This window comes from Choloepus didactylus, chromosome 5 (genome assembly GCF_015220235.1).
Source record: "Choloepus didactylus isolate mChoDid1 chromosome 5, mChoDid1.pri, whole genome shotgun sequence".
Taxonomy (NCBI): Eukaryota; Metazoa; Chordata; class Mammalia; order Pilosa; family Megalonychidae; genus Choloepus; species Choloepus didactylus.
The window spans coordinates 164,178,900-164,195,113 of record NC_051311.1 but is presented as its reverse complement, the minus strand read 5'-3'; the positions used below and the strand labels follow the sequence as shown (position 1 = coordinate 164,195,113).

The 16,214-nt window shown below is 49.9% G+C and overlaps 1 protein-coding gene across 1 annotated transcript; it reads right to left on the bottom strand.

Moving 5' to 3' along the window:
* Positions 1 to 5,479: 5,479 nt before the first annotated feature.
* On the bottom strand, positions 5,480 to 14,607 carry UBE2D4 (ubiquitin conjugating enzyme E2 D4 (putative)). The gene is given in 6 exon segments (XM_037837815.1): positions 5,480 to 5,525; positions 6,776 to 6,779; positions 7,030 to 7,050; positions 7,053 to 7,118; positions 8,752 to 8,857; positions 14,518 to 14,607. Coding segments are annotated over 6 exon segments (333 nt in total).
* Between the last annotated feature and the right edge of the window lie 1,607 nt (positions 14,608 to 16,214).

Below are 16,214 nucleotides of genomic sequence, written 5' to 3'. Positions count from 1 at the left end.
CTCTGAGGGCTGACCCCGTGGCCAAGTCTGGAGGGAGCATTCCTCTGGAGCCCACTGTCTGGAAGGAACAAATGGCATTCAAAAAGAACTGTGCTGACTAGCACGGTGAGGCTGGTAAGAAAGGCTCGCTGCTTATCCAATGTCTGCCTCAATGGAAATGTCAATTAGCAGGGAGAACATTTTTGTAAGGAACACCAAGCTTCTGTGTCTTTCCTCCAGCTACCATGTGGCCACTGTACTGCAGAGCTAGAGAACTAAAATCAGTGCTTTCCTACCCTGAAAAGGAAACTTAGTAAGTGGAGGCTGGTAAACAAATACTTCACATCTGGAGATATTTTTAAAAAACAAAACAAATCTTTATAGTTAAGTGCCTGTTATGGTTTAAACAAAAAATAAGCAGCAAATGCAGAGGAGATGGAGCTGGGGTCCCTGTCGAGACACTGGCCTGAGACTCAGGCTCTGCAGGCGTGCAGGGCCGCAGGTGGCAGCTCATCATGGAGGGCTCAGCTCTGAGGGGTGGCATGGTGGCTTTGGGTGGCACAGTGGCTGTGGGTGGCATGGCGGCTCTGCAGAGTGGCACGGTGGCTGCAAGGTGACACTGCTGCAGGGTGGCATGGTGGCTGTGGGTGGCATGGCAGCTAAAGGGTGGCACAGAGGCTCTGCAGGGTAGCATGGTAGCTGTGGGTGGCATGATAGCTGTGGGATGGCATGGCGGCTTTGCAGGGTGACACATCAACTGCAGGGTGGCACGCGGCTGTGGGTGACATGGCAGCTCTGCAGGGTGGCATGGCAGTTGTGGGATGTCACAGCAGCTTGGAGGAGGGGCACTCATGGAAACAGCAAAGCTGCTTCCACAGCATGAGGAAAGCTCTTTTTTGACTCCCTAATCACTCACAAGGTTCAGAGAAGACATGCTTGCTCACACAGCTCTGCCGTGAGTGTCTCTGGCTTCTCAGGTTTCCTCCCCTGGCCTCCACACTGGAATCAGGCCAAGGTCCCTGCTGTAGATTGGTGGACCCAGAAAGGAGCCAGCAGAAACCCAAGCCAGCCTCACCAGAGACAAATGCAGAGGAAACCGGAGACACAGGCTGTGGGTGTTTGTGGCTCCTGTAAAACGTGGCTTTCCAACCTGACATTGTAAACAAAGAGGTTGACAGACCCTGCCGGGCGTTTCCATTCCAGGCTGAAGGCAGCCCGGCTCCACTCTCACTTGGCATTTGATACTGAGCAGAGAAATGGACACCTTCTCTTGAAAATAAGCCGTTGACTTCCATGCCCACAGTCCCAAGTGGCACTTCCATCCCCACCCTGTTTCTGGAGCTGGTCTTTGTGAGCCTTGGCCAGGACATTATTGCTCCTTGGAGCAGACTCCGAGGTCAGGCTGGGGTTGGGCCCAGTAGCTCTTCTTCCCCCTTTTTTTTTTCTCATGGGAAGAGGAGAAATGCAAAGAGGGACAGAGGCAGTTTTGGGCCTGTGTCCACCACTCAAAATTTCTCCAGCGGCAACGTGTGTTTCCCTGGGGTTCTAGGGTACAACAGAGACTTACATGAAAAATTCTCAGGTGCCAGCTTGTATGAATGGTAGCTTCCAGTCCATTATCCAGATGTGTTTAAATATAACATGCTCCATCCTGCCACTCCTCAAGCCCCGCAGCTTCATTACCCCCTTTCCCTCCCCCTGTGGCCCTCAGAAGGTCACGGGCCCCCAGTTTGGGAAAGACCTGACTTGTGTCAGGTCCCCAAACACCTGGTGCTTGTTCCTGACCCCCCAAGCCTTTGCTTGAGTGCTCCCTGACCTGGAGGGCCTCCCGTCACCCATCCGTCCACCAGCATCTGCCCTAGCCCCATTCCTTCCTGACGCCTTCTCCATGCCTGTGCATCCCTCTAATGGACCCACAGGATGGGTAGGTAGCCCTTGTTAGGTGGGTTCACAGGCAGGCCTGGACTGTGCTCAGTGAGGATTCCTGGGGGCTGGTTTTATGTCTCCCCAGTTGGCGCCCAGAAGGCAGTGTGGATTGTGCTTTCTTCTTAGAATCTCTCCACTCCCACCCCACCTGGCTGAGTAGGTAAATGCTCATGATGACAGCCCCGCAGTGAGCATCTTCCTCCCAGCAGCAGCACCTCAAGCCACTGGGGATGGGCTACCAGCCAGAGCGGGGCAGATCTGGGACCTGTGGGGATTCCTGGGCCAGAGGGGTAGCCAGGCTGACTACCTGGCTATTGTTCTCCAAGGTAGAGCCTAGGGCCTGGCCAAGTGTCCCCCACTCCAAAGGAAGCTCTGTTCCACAGAGCTGGACACTGACCATATGCATTTGGAGGGTGGGGAGTGGGGACCTGGGACAACTGGGGGAAGTCGGGAAGGAAGGGGACCTGTCTTTTAGGAAAACCCAGGAAGCTGCTGTCTGGTCTGATAGAGAGGTTTGCAGATTCTTTGGAGGATAGTTTTGCTTTATTTTGTTTTTCCTTTTAAATAAGATATCTCCGTCACCCAGTGAGGTGGCACAATAAAACCTGGTCAAGTGAGAACAAGTTCTTCCTCTTTGTTTCAACCAGCAGGTAGCAAGGGGTGTTCTGGAAGGCAGGCTGGCCTGGGAGGCCCTGCCACACCCTTGCCCGCACTGGCACCAGGCTGCTGCCTCCCTTGGGGAGCTGGCAGCTCCACACCTTCCATTTGTCAGAGGACCAGCGTTCACGGTGAGATCCGACCACCACGTCTGCCCCGCACCAGCAGAAGGTAGCCCAGTCCCATGGGAAGAGCCAGCCACAGAATTGACCCACAGGAGGAAGGGGCTGCAAAGGGGAAGAGACAGTTGGCTCTGTGCTGAGCATAGGGCCTCCTTCTTTGCCTCCAACTTTGGGTACCAGGGACAAACCTGAGGGCAGCTCAGCAGACCAGTCCTGCTGGTGCCTTCTAGCACTTCTGGAGACTTCCTCCTGGTCCTCATAGACAGAAGTGGGGGGCACAGAACTGCACCCACACATGCCAGACATTTGCATTCTGACATTTTCATCCTTTGCCATGCGATTTTGACTCTTTGTCATGTCCTTGGGACTCCTGGGTCTTTCTGGAACCTCACAGAGGACCAACATCTCAGCTCCATTAAGCAAAAGCATCTGATGAGAATTAATCATCTCTGTGACACAGTGCCCTGCAATTGCCTTCCAGATCTGCTGTCCTGTTGTCGACCATGACTCGCCTTTGGAAGGATGTCACCCTACAAGTGGATTGCACAGGGCGCTGCCCCAATCACAGCTCACTTTCACACAAGGCTTTCAAGCTAAGGAGCAGAGATGTGACAATGCAGTGGTTTCCAAGCTAACTTGAGCCATGGAGAATGTGAAGAGGGGGTGACTTTCCTGGTGGGAGAGGATCAAGCAGGTTCTCTGGGGGTACAGGCCTGTGGAGAAACAGTGGGGTGTCATTTGAGGGGACTCTTAGGTACAGAGCCCACCACAGGCTTTCGAGAGTCACTTGCCAAGAGTGAATGACAAGTCATAGTGGGGAGCCCCAAAGGCCTGACCTCACTTTCTCTGCTTCTGATCTCCGACAGAGACGGCAGGCTCAAGGGAACTTTGATTGGACTCAGAAAACGAAATCCATCAGGTTCTTCTTGGGACTCAGATGCTCTCAAGCTTGAAAGGCTTTGGAAACCCCGTTCCCAACACCAACACGGGCCTGGAATTTCCCCTCCCAGAGCCTCTGACCCTGTCTCTAAAATGTGACTCTGTCCCACCTTCCCCCGACTACGTGAGTCATGTCGGAAAAGTGCTGTGATGCCGGCTGCAGAATGCATTACCACGAATGCCACGACCGCATGTTACTGCTGCTTGGCAGATCCGTGGACTGTTTTTCCAATGACACGTTGGTAGTGGCATTCTCCCCAATATTAATACTAGTTTCTTAGAATTCTAATGTGTTGTTTTGTTGAAACAAAGACCAAAGGGGTAGCAGAGAGATAGAAGTAAAGAAGGCAATCCTCGCCATGGGGAGAGGAGGCGAGCAATCTGGGCTCACAGGACCCAAAAGGTAGCTTGACAGTAATGCGATCCCCCCCATAAAGGAAACGCAGACCAAGCTCCAACTGCTGTTTCCTTTGCTAAGGAGGTGATGTGGTGAAGAACCTCAGTATTCCTGTAGGAAATTTTCCGGCAAGTTGTAATAACTACAGTTGGGAGCATCTGGAGCAAATCAATGGCCCCAGGTCGCTTTCTCCTGTTCTCCCATCTCTGGGTCTGCAGGCTTCCTTCCAAACTCTGTTGGCCAATGGCCCCTGGCCGTTTGGTTGGCTCTTACTCACCCAAACATAACTTTTGTGTCTTTTGTGGACATGGACCAGCTTTGTAACCAAGTGAGAAAAGAACAGTTCAAAGCTGACTTTAGGGACTTGAAACCCCTCTATTTTCTTCCTTCTTTGGAGGAGGTGTCATCAGAACTGTCCTTTTCCTGCCCTCCTTCTAGGTAATCTCTTCTCAGAGCTCTGAGCTGTAAGTGTTGCATCAGAAAGCTGAGAAAGGGGGCCGCCACCTAACAGATTCTTCTAATTTAAGCTTCTGAAGATACTGTGAGAAGTTTCCCTATTGAAAAAAAAATTTGAAAAATAAATGTAGACTTAAATGTCAGTTATCATTTAAAGTTACTGAACACTTATTATAGTGACTGAAATACTTTTTAAATTTACATTTAAAAGAACCTCTCTCCCTCCACACAGAGTCCCTTGGGTTCTGTGTGCGAGTGGCTTACACCTGGACTTGGAGCCCACGGGAAGGAGGTGGGAATGGCAAAAAGACCTAAACACACATGTAAATAAAATTGCAATCTCTCCAGGGTTCATATTTTTGCTACTGCTTCTGAAAAGACAGTTGTAACTCATGGGACGTGAAGAGCTTTGTATTTCCAGACATTTTCCACTTGCTGCTTCTTGATGAGGTACTGTAGAGGGAGCTTGGTGGCACACAGAGGCCAGTTCCTGGCAGTGTTGTCCCGACATCTCGCGGGATTCCCAGTCTGCACTGGGACCTCTCTAGGAAGAGGTTCTGAGGTGGGCAGGGACAGGAGAAAAGCCCATGAGCAACTGGAGGAAAACCCACCAGCTCTCCCTGGGCACACCGAGACAGTATTCAGTTCTAAAAGGCAAAGGGCTTGTGGTGAGGGGACCAAGCTGAGGCCCCCGTGTGAGCCACAGCAAGCCAGGCAGGTGCTAGGAGGGGGGCTGATTCCGGCATAACCAGAAGGCTGCTAATGACGGCTACTGATTTTGGCATCAAAGAAGTGAAGCTGTGAAAACCACAATGGCCGAGTGGCACCAACTTGCGGAGGATGGAAAACAGTGGGCTGCCAAGGCTTGTTCACAGTATAGATAAGGCCGTGAATAGCTCAAAGCATCAAGTCGACAACGGGCAGCCCAGACTTTCATGTGGGGGACGTCCCAGCCTGGTTAGCTTCTCTCGGACAGTGTCTCCCTGGAAAACCTCCAACGCATTCACGCGGCATATTTCTGTGTCCACTGTCTCACTAACCTGTTGTACCTGGAAGGAAAAAGGCAGAGATGACAGCCTCACTCTCAATTGCCAGTTTCTTTCCACGCAGTCTATAGAACAGGACCTGATGCAGGAGGAAATGCAACTCTGAACCTTTAGGGATAAGAGAAAGGCTTTCCCAGGAGCAGGAGCCTGTCAGTCGTGGAAGCACAGATCCCGCGCTTGGCAATTATCCGTAACTATCTGCTGTGGAGGATGGAGGCTGAATCCATTTAGTAACGCAACAAAATGCTTTCCTTTCTTGCTCCCATTCTACAACGCAGATGCAACTAGGATAGAGAAGATACACACAGAAGTCAGTTCCGAATAAGTAAACCGGCAGAAGGCGGACCAGGTCCCGGGTCCATCTCACCATGCGGCTGGGTGGCCTCGTCCTGCCCTCCTCACCTGCAGGCAACACTGACTCTGATGACATCTGCCTCCATGGGCAGGGCCGAAGGGGTCAGTACGGAACGTGCACAGAGCAGTGCCTGGCAAGCGGGGAGGGCTGTGTGGGCATCTGAAGGAGATTTGGTGCCCGAGAGTAATTAACAGAAATTTGGTAGTAAGAGGAGGCACTGAAAACCATCACTTTTGGTATGTCTAAAATATCTCCTAAAAAATGTTAAGATAAATAAATATAATTTAGTCTTGTCAATTAAAAACCACTATCGACTGTTATTCAGGAAACCAAGGAGAGAAAACAATGGGATCTCCAGAGAGAGAGGTTGATCAAGGTCTCCAGAAAAATATAATTTGGAAAAACCACATTGCATTCTAATTTCATCAGACAGATGAGAAGCAATGAATAGAAGACTCGCTGGACTGTGCTTTAGAAGAGCCAGCCACACCTCCCCTCTGCACCACACGTGGGCCCCCGGGCGAGGTGTGGAGGTGACATTGCCCTTCATGCCTCCTTATGGGCCCTGCCTGCTGAGTACCGGGCTTCTGCCACTCTGGCTCTGGGAATCGGCGTGTACCACACAGAGGGCTGGCCGGGAGCGTCTGCTGGTGAGATGGCAATGCTCTGCTGACTTCTGAGCCCCGGCTGCAAAGTGACCCCGGCAGTGTTCCCGTCTCAGCTGGCCTGGGCCTCACCCCACTGCTTCCGAGCAGACACCCACTCGTCTTGGGCTAGAAACCTTAGAATTTAAGCCAAGGGCTTTCTCTGCTGTCAGATTCTTCCGAGTTGGTTCTTGGCTGACCACTGAATTTTACTGGCTTCTCAGAGCTTAGCAATGACCATATTTTAAGGCAACTTTTCTGGGCCTTTGGCCCTCTCTGTGGAGGCAGCTGAGAGCCACCCAGGAGGGTGAACTGCTCTTTGAAATAGTTGTTATCTCCTCTCTCCTCAGAGCCAAAGCACTCATTAGGGAGAGGAAGAGCCCTGGCTCAGGTCCAATCCACTGTACACACGGTCTCGGCCTGAGCGGGAAGTCTTCAGTCCATGGGGACGGGCGTGGGTGGAGGCTCAGGGTAGAGGTGAACAAAGGCCGCCCAGGACGATGCATACCTGTGTCGGCCTTGTAGGTGTGGCTATCTCTGGCACCAGGGGGTCATCAGGGTCGGGGTTGCACAGTGAGGAGCAGATGGATAGGAGAACTGGGGAGGAAAGGAAAGCTCTGGTCAGCGGCAGCCGCGTGCCCCTCCTGAGTCTCTATAACCTTGCCACTGTCCCCAGGCCGCCTGCCCACCTCCTCCAGGAGGACACAATGCCATCTGAATGACTCTGCTTGATGCCCACCGGGCACAAACAGATGTGCTGTGCCCACAGACGAGCTGAATGGACCTTCCAAGGGGACAGTTCACCACAGTTCAGTTGCAGACATGTTTCCCTCCCCTGTGCCACCTTGGCCGCCGGCCTTCTGTGGCACCGAAGCCCCCCATCCTGCATTCCACCCCCGCCCCCCTGCACCTCTGGAGGGCAGGTGTGTGTCCGTTTATCACGAATCCAGGAGCCTTTTTACAAACATGGAAATTGAGATTCTGAGTCTGCAGGTAACCAGTCCGAGGCCACAAATGCTCTCCTGCTGCCTCCATACTCTGTGAACGGACAGAATGTGGGATAAGAGACACGTGTGCTGCTCAGAGCCTGGGCACCAGCAGACCAGGGCTGAGCAAGGATAAGAACAGGGGAAAAGGGGTGGGGGAAGGGGAGGAGAAGGGGGATTGGGGAGGACAGAGGACCTGAGGATTAGAGGATGGAGAGGATGGGGGTGGGGGAATGAGGGTGGGGGTGGGGTGAGGTCTCCTCTCTGGTGCTCTGAAGATGAGAACTTGAGAATGAGGGACCCAGAGAGAAACATCAACTGGCATTCTCAGCTTTGCTCTAGATCCCCCATGACCACCAAAAAGCCTCCTGGGTCTCCTTGCTTCAGTAGAACCTGTTGAGTCATGGCCATGGCTGGTATGGAGAGCTGCAGAAGGCTGCCCTGTCTTTGTGCACTTGGAGGCTACGTGCTGTGCAGCTCCACTGTGTCCTCATCTCCAGGGAAACTTAGCGGACCCTTGCCATGCCCACTCCCCACCACTTTCTTCTCCCTTCATTCCTGGGTCTGGCTGGCCAGCAGGCTCTGATTGTTCCTTCTGGGGTCCTTTCTGTGCTGCCCTGGGTCATGGGGTGCATGCTCACTTGCACCCCAATCTCAAGGTCAACTCAAGGCCAACTCTGCAGGACCTCATCTCCACCAGCTGCAGGGCTGTTCCCACCCAGCTCCTGGATGCTGAGCCAGAACCCCCAAGTGTTCCCTGCCCAGCAAACCCATAGGCCTCAGGTGGCACCCAGGCCACCGCTCCTCTCTGCTGCTCTAGGGCGCTCACCCCTCACTCTTCCCGGACTCGGGGACACCCACCCACCCTCTACCTGACAGTACACTCTGGTCTCTCCCACTAGGCCCAGGAGCAGAAGAAACACCACCCACTTTACACTGAGACCCTGGAGCTCACCCACGGTGCTCAGAACCTGCCAGTCTTGGAGAGGAGGACTTTCCCCAATGAGAAGGGCAGGCCCTGGATCTCCCTCACCTTCAGGGCCATGGAATAAGGAATAAACAATGGAGTGGGAAGGTGAGGCAGCATTTGCCTTTCCTATTTTAAGTAAAAAGTATGAATAGGAACCAGCATTTTCTTCCCGGCCCCAAGGGACAGACCCGAGCATCCCAAGGCGAGGTGGGAGGGCCTCTCAGGCTTCCCCTACTCCAGCATCCACTGGGGCTTGCCCGGGGCACATCACTACCTTTTGATGCCATCAGGGCCGGAGACCACTGAGCCTGAAGGATGTCGAGGCAGGTGCTGCCGCTGCTGTTGATATTGAGGTGGTAGATCTGGGTTTTGAAGGAGAACTGCAGAGACAAGAGACCTCACGTCAGGCCAGTCACAGGGGTCCCTCGGATGGTGTCCACCTGCAAAATGAATCCAGCAAGACAGAAGCAGGTGCTCCTGGCCCCTGTCCTGAAGGGAGCTGGACCCCTCCCCTGGAATCCTCCTGGGGTCCAGGAGATGGTGGCCCGGGTCTGGTCCAGCCATGGCCCAGGGACACGGAGGCCCTGAGCGAAGTCTGTCCACAGTTCCTAGCCAGTGTCCTGTTCTGGGCTCAGGGGGTTGATCCCACCTCCCCCAAGGTAGTGAGCTGTGAGATGTAATGGGAAAGGTGGTGGTAAAGATGCTTAAGCCTTCTTGAGCGATGAAACGCTGTGCAAAAGTAATGGCTATTGGATACCTCCCAAAGTAATTTGGGCAGAGAATAAAAATATATATGCAGGCTCCCCCCCGAGGAACTGGGGGAAAATGCAGAAATGTTGGGCTTCCTCATCTGGGTTGTGGCTGATGTTCTCACAAACATTGAGGACTGACAGTTTGGTATGCCAAGCCCTCTATCTTGGGCTTGCCCTTATGAAGCTTGTTACTGCAAAGGAGAGGCTAAGCCTACTTATAACTGTGCCTAAGAGTCTCCCCCCGAGTGCCTCTTTGTTGCTCAGATGTGGCCCTCTCTTTTTAGCTAAGCCACCTTGGCAGGTGATTTCACTGCCCTCCCCATTACATGGGATCTGACTCTCAGGGGTGTAAATCTCCCTGGTAACGCAGGAATAAAGTTTCAGAAGGAAAAAAAAAAGTAAAAAAGACCACCCCAAACATCCCATATCCCCATCCCCTCTTATTATTCATTTACTTTTTGTCCCCATTTTTCTACTCAGTTGTCCATACACTGGATAAAGGGAGTGTGAGCCACAAGGTTTTCACAATCACACAGTCACACCATATAAGCTGTATAGTTACACAGTCATCTTCAAGGATCAAGGTTACTGGATTGGAGTTCAGCAGTTTCACATATTTCCTTCTAGCTATTCCAGTACACTAAAAAGGGCTATCTATATAACACATAAGAATAACCTCCAGAATGACCTCTTGACTCTATTTGAAATCTCTCAGCCACTGAAACTTTATTTGTTTAATTTCTCTTCCCCCTTTTGGTCCAGAAGGCTTTCTCAATCCTATGATATTGGGTCCAGGCTCATCCCCGGGATTCATGTCCCACATTACAAGGGAGATTTATACCTCCAGGAGTCATGACCACGTAGAGGGGATGGCAGTGAGTTCACCTGCCAAGTGGGCTTGGAGAGAGAGGGCCACATCTGAGCAACAAAGAGGCTCTTTGGGGGGAATGCTTAGGCATAATTATAAGTAGGCTTAGTCTCTCCTTTGCAGTAACAAGCTTCATAAGGGCAAGCTGCAAGATCGAGGACTCGGCCTACTAAATTAGTAGTCCTGCCTCACTCTTAAATATCTCCGATAAAGGAGATTATGCAATCTTGCAAGAGTCCCCTTATAGAATCAGAAAACCCTTGCCAAAACATAAATCTGTGTTATCTTTTTCTATTGGGGAAGGAAGTTTTACTGACATCTCTCCTTGTCAGAATAAAATTCCAGCTTATTCACAGAGCTTAGTTCTTAGTTTGTTTTTTTAATGACAGTTGCTGTTTTCTCTTTGTTCTTCAGAGCTAAAGTTCTTAAAAATTACCCAGCAGACATACAGGACTACACGATTATCTGTTTATTTTAAGAAAGGTCCTCAGCTGCTTGCATGTTAATGAGGGAGATAAACTGGAGAATTACTACTTTATGAGACACTGCCAATTCTTTCTGAAGTTATTACTACTGTTTCTAAATAGGAGCAGGGGGTGAGGGCAGGTGGATGCTGAGGCTTCCTTAATTGACTTGCACGGATCAGCAGTGGTACTCCAATCCGGCGGAGGCATTTTAGCATCTGACACGGCCATCCCCAGCACACCCAAGCCCCTGCGAGAAGCTGGAAAGGCCTCTGGAATCCCAAACACTTTTAGCCATGATTTCAGATCCCGAGGATGCAGGCTGGTGAGGCCAGGAAGGGTGAGACGGCAGGGAGAGCCTGACCCAGACTGAGGGGTTGGGGCCACCCCCGCCAGCGGCAGGACCCAGCAACGCCACAGTCCCCGTGTGGATGTGCTGACGAGGATGCAAGAACATTTCCACAAGAGCATTTCCACGGCATTCCTGCTAAAAATGCAGAGCCTCAGTCCAAGCAGGAGAAAGCGTCACACAGGGCCAACCTGAGAGACGTGTGACAAAGTACCTGATGGGTCAGAAGGATAAGGGCAGACTGAGACTCCATCCCCACCTGGAGGGGACAAAGGAGGAAGAGCAGTGGGGCCTGGGTGAGGTCTTGGACCTGACGAGGACACTGGTGGGAATGCGTAAATTCTGCCTGGGGTCCCCAGCTAGCAGCACCATGGCCACCATGACTTTCCTAGTTTGGTGACTGTATTAAAGTTACCTAAGATGGTGGCTGTGATGGTTTGAAGCTGTGAAGACCCCGGAAAAGATCATGTTCTTAAAGCTAATTCATTCCCGTCATTGTGGACCCATTGTGAGCAGGATCTGAAGTTGAGATGTGACCCACCTCATTCAGGGTGGGTCTTAATCCTCTTACCGTCCTTTATAAGAGGATAAAAGACAGAGAAAAGTCAGAGGAGCTGGGGGAGGACACACAGAAAGCAGAGAGAAACTACAGAAACAGAGGAAGCCACTGCAGCTGGGAGCTGGAAGCAACGAAACCTGAAAGACAAGGACCAGCAGATGCTATCATGTGCTCCCCCACGTGACAGAGGAGCTGAGGATCGCCGGGAGCCAGTCTTCAGGGAGAAGGTATCATCCTGCTGATGCCTTGATTTGGGCATTTTCACAGCCTCAGAACTGTAAAATTGTAAGCTAATAAATGCCCATTGTAAAAGCCAACCCATTTCTGGTACATCGCATTTTGTCAGCTTTAGCAAATCGAAACGGTGATGTCAGCGAAAACCAATGAGGGATATGTGGGAATTCTTTGTGGTACATTTTTGCCAGTTTTCTCCAAACCTGCAATTAATTCTAAATAAAAAGTTTTTTTTCCAAATGTGACCCATCTGGGTTTGAGCTCCACCACTCACTCGCCTTCCTCCTCAAGCTGTGAGAATTCTGTGCCCCAAAATCTACTTCCTCATTCACAGCACAGGAGCAGCACTTTTGTTTAAAAAAAACCAGGAGATAAAAATATACATTGGTGCCTGTGAAAAAAAAATCTGGAGGAATTTATGCCAGACTGACAGTGTCCTTGCTGGGGGTGGGCTATAGGAAACTGACTCTGTTTATGTGTTTATATAGTTTTGTAAGACTCTCAATTAAAACTAATGAACTTTTACCAGTTTTGCAATCCAAAAAAAAAAAAAAGTGATGTTGGTATATTTTGGCAATTGTCCTGGAAGTCTGAAATTAATACAAAATAAATAGGTTTTTAAAAAAATGGTGGGAATAGTTGCCAGGCTGCTGTGAACAGGTGGCGTGGCCCTGTGGGGGTACTAGGTCCCACCAGGTCCTGCCTGTCACCCCTGTCCCTATGGTGGCCATGGAGACCCCACTCCTCGGGCCTGCTCCCCACCCAACGCTTCCCTGCAGGGCCTCTGCACACAGGCCTACTCCCCAGGGCGGTCCTGGGACCCCCTCTTCTGGGGCTTACGTCAGCACCCCCTCTTCAGTCAGGTCTCCTGGGGCCCCCAGCTCATGTTGCAAACTTCCCTCTCCTTCCCTGCCACTTCCCCGCCTGCTAGCACTGGAACCATCCTCCTCCTGTGTTGTGCGTGTCATCTGTCTCCTCCCCAGGACAGAGCACTCTGGGACAGGTCTCCTCTTGGTCTCAGCTGCTGGCATATGATGGTGGACGAGACAGAACAGCTGCCTGGAGGTGCTGACGGTCCAGGGGGCAAGACAGACGGACAGCATGCCAGACCTCCCCCACAGGCCTCCCGCCTCCTGATGACTGTGCTCCAAAAGCCCCACAGTGTGGCAGGAAGGGCAAAGCAAGGCCAGCTGATTTTTTGATTTAATAACGGAAACCGAGGGGCATGGAAAGGAAAAGGATTTGCCAGCATCCCGGGCCAGGGTTTTGGGCTCGATAATTCTTTGCCGTGCACTGTGGGATGTCAGGCAGCATCCGTGGCTTCTCTTCACCAGCACCCCCAGCCCAGCTTCCGTTTTGACAACCCCAAATATTTCCCTGGGGCAAGGCCGGAATCACCCCTGACTGAGGATCCCTGGCTGTAAATAAGTAAGGGACTGTGGGAAGGGAAAGAGCAGCCTGAAGACATGGACAGTCTCCACCACGATGATGAGAAACAGCGCCAGACCCTTATCAAAAGCGGGACTTGAGCTCCCTCTGGAGGGCATTCTTAGCACTGTATAGATATTCCTTTTGAGTTTTTAGTATGTTGAAATAGTCAGAAGTTAATACCTGAAACTGTCAAACTGCAACCCAGTAGCCTTGATTCTTGAAGACGATTGTATAACAATGTAGCTGACACGGTGTAACCGTGTGAATGTGAAAACTTTGTGGCTCACACTCCCTTTATACAGTGTATGGACAGATGAGTAAAAAAATGGGGACAAAAATTAAATGAAAAATAGGGTGGGGTGGGGGGTTATGGAATGCTTTAGATTTTCTTTTTTTACTTTTATTTTTATTCTTATTTTTTCTGGAGTAAGGAAAATGTTCAAAAATTGTGGTGATGAATGCACAATGATATGATGGTACTGTAAACAGTGAATGTACACTGTGAATGATGGTATGGTGTTCTGGTTTGCTAATGCTGCTGTTATGCAAAATACCAGAAACGGATTGGCTTTTATAAAAGGGATTTATTTGCTTACAAAGCTTACTGCCTGAAGGCCATGGAAATGTCCAAATTAAGGCATCAACATGCATATACCCTCACCAGAGAAGGCCGATGGCGTCTGGAAAACTTGTTAGCTGGGAAGGCACGTGGCTGGTGTCTGCTGATCCCGGGTTGTGTTACAGCTCCTCTCTCAGCTCCTGTGCATTCTTCAAAATCTTGCTCTTGGGATGTTTTGTCCTCTCTTTGCTTCTCCGGAGCAAACTCGGGGCTAGCATTTCCGAAGTGTCAACAAAAGTCTGCTTTCAGTGTCCATCTCCAAAACGTCTCTCTCAGGTGCTCTGAGGTCCTTCTGTCTGTGAGCTCTTTTATGGGACTCCAGTTATTAAATCAAGACCCACCCTGAATGGGCAGGGTCCGTATCTCCATGGAAATAATTCAATCAAACCGTTCACCCACAGTTGGTTGAGTCACATCTCCATGGAAGCACTCAATCGAAGGAGTCCAACCCAATCAACGTTAATATGTCTGCCCCCACAAGACTGCATTAAAGAACATGGCGTTTTGGGGGAAATATGGTATGTGAATATGTCTCAATAAAACTGAATTTTTATAAAAAGCACACATTGTGCTATTTGAATATAATAAAAACAGCTCCCTCATGGCTCCTAAAAAAAAGCAGGGTGTCATAAGATGCGTAGAGCTGAGCCCGTGGAGGTGGCCGAGGGGAAGCCACATTCATAGCAGTCTCGGTTGGGGACTTGGAAAGCCCTCGTCAGGAGCTGTCCTTTGTCCCAGTGTCAGGGGAGTCGGGGGAACCTCACCTTTGGGGGCTTGAAAGGGTAATCTGTAGGAAAGTGGATGGTCAGGAGGAAAACCCCTCCTTGGCAAGGATGGCCATTCTGGAAGGGCATGATAGAGAGAGCAGGTTAGTCAGGGTACAGGAGGAAAACGCAAAGTACAAGGAGCAAAAACCAGGGTGGCAGCGGAGCAGCTCCCACCTCCCAGGCCCACAGTGGTGGCCTGCCAGTGGGACACTACGAGACAAAAGGGAGACGGGTGTGAGAGACCCACCAAATACACACCTATTCCATGAAAAAGCACAGGGAAGCTTCAACGCAGCCTTCTCTGGACCTCAGCCACTCTCCAGACAGCTTTCTGTAAAGCTCTCCTACTCCCCAGTGCTTCCCTCAGGCCCTCCCAAAGCCCCCTCTGGGGGGTCTCTCTCAGGAGCCCTCCTGTTTCAACAGCTCCGTCTGCCCACCCTGGGATCCTCTGAGTCCAGCTCTTCACAGGATGTGCAGGCACGTGTGTGACATCACCTCTCGCTGCTTCTAATAAAAAGCAACTCACAGGCATATGAGAGGAAAATAACAGATTGGTTTGCTTTAAAAAAACTGCTGGACTGATAAGGTTATGGTCTTTACTGCAAGGTCTCTTTAACCTGAAGCCAGGAAAAGTCATTATTTACAATCGCCAGTGGTATCCAGAAAATCTCTGTTAGCTGGGAAGGCACCTGGCTTCACTGCAAGAGAACAACTATGTATGAAAGGCAGCGGCAATGGAGAAAATAAGGTACCAAAAAAGTACAACTTGCAAAAAACAAATAGCAATATGGTGAAAGTAAGTCTTGCCTAATCAGCAATTATTTTGAACGTAATGGATTAAACTCTACAATCAAAAGTCAGAGATCAGCAGAATGGAAAAAAAAAACATGATCCAACTATGTGCTACTTACAGGAGACTTACCTTAGTCCTCGCAACACAAATAGATTGAAAGTGAAAGGCTGGAAGAAAATATTCCATGCAAATCACAGTTAAAAGAGAGACAGACAAAATAAGACTTCGAGTCAAAAATTGTTACAAGAGACAAAGAAGGACATTTATATAAATAATGAAAAAAGGGCTAACTCATCCAGAAGATATAATTATAAACATTTATGCACCTAAGCAGACCCCCAAAATACATAGAGCAAATACTGATAGAATTGAAGGGAGAAATAGACAGTTTAACAATAATAGTTGGAGACTTTAATACATCACTTTCAAAAATAGATAGAACATCTAGAGAGATCAATAAGGAAATAGAGGACTTGAACAATAATATCAACAAACTAGACCTAACAGATACATACGAAACACTCCACCCAACAACAGCAGAATACACATTCTTCTTTAGTGCATACGGATCATTCTCCATGACAGACCGTATGTTAGGTCACAAAACAATTCTCAATAAATTAAAAAATGTTGACATCATACAATGTATCTTTGACCACAATGGAATGAAGCTATAAATCAATTACCAAAGGAAAATGGGAAAATTGACAAATATGTGGTATATGAGGCAGAGTTCTGCAAAGAAACAGAAACAACAGGATATACTTACATACATGTATGTGTGTATATATACACACACACACACACACACACACATATACACACACATGTACATACATGTGTATACATACACATCTGTGTGTGTGTGTATATACATATTTACACATATATAAATATTAAA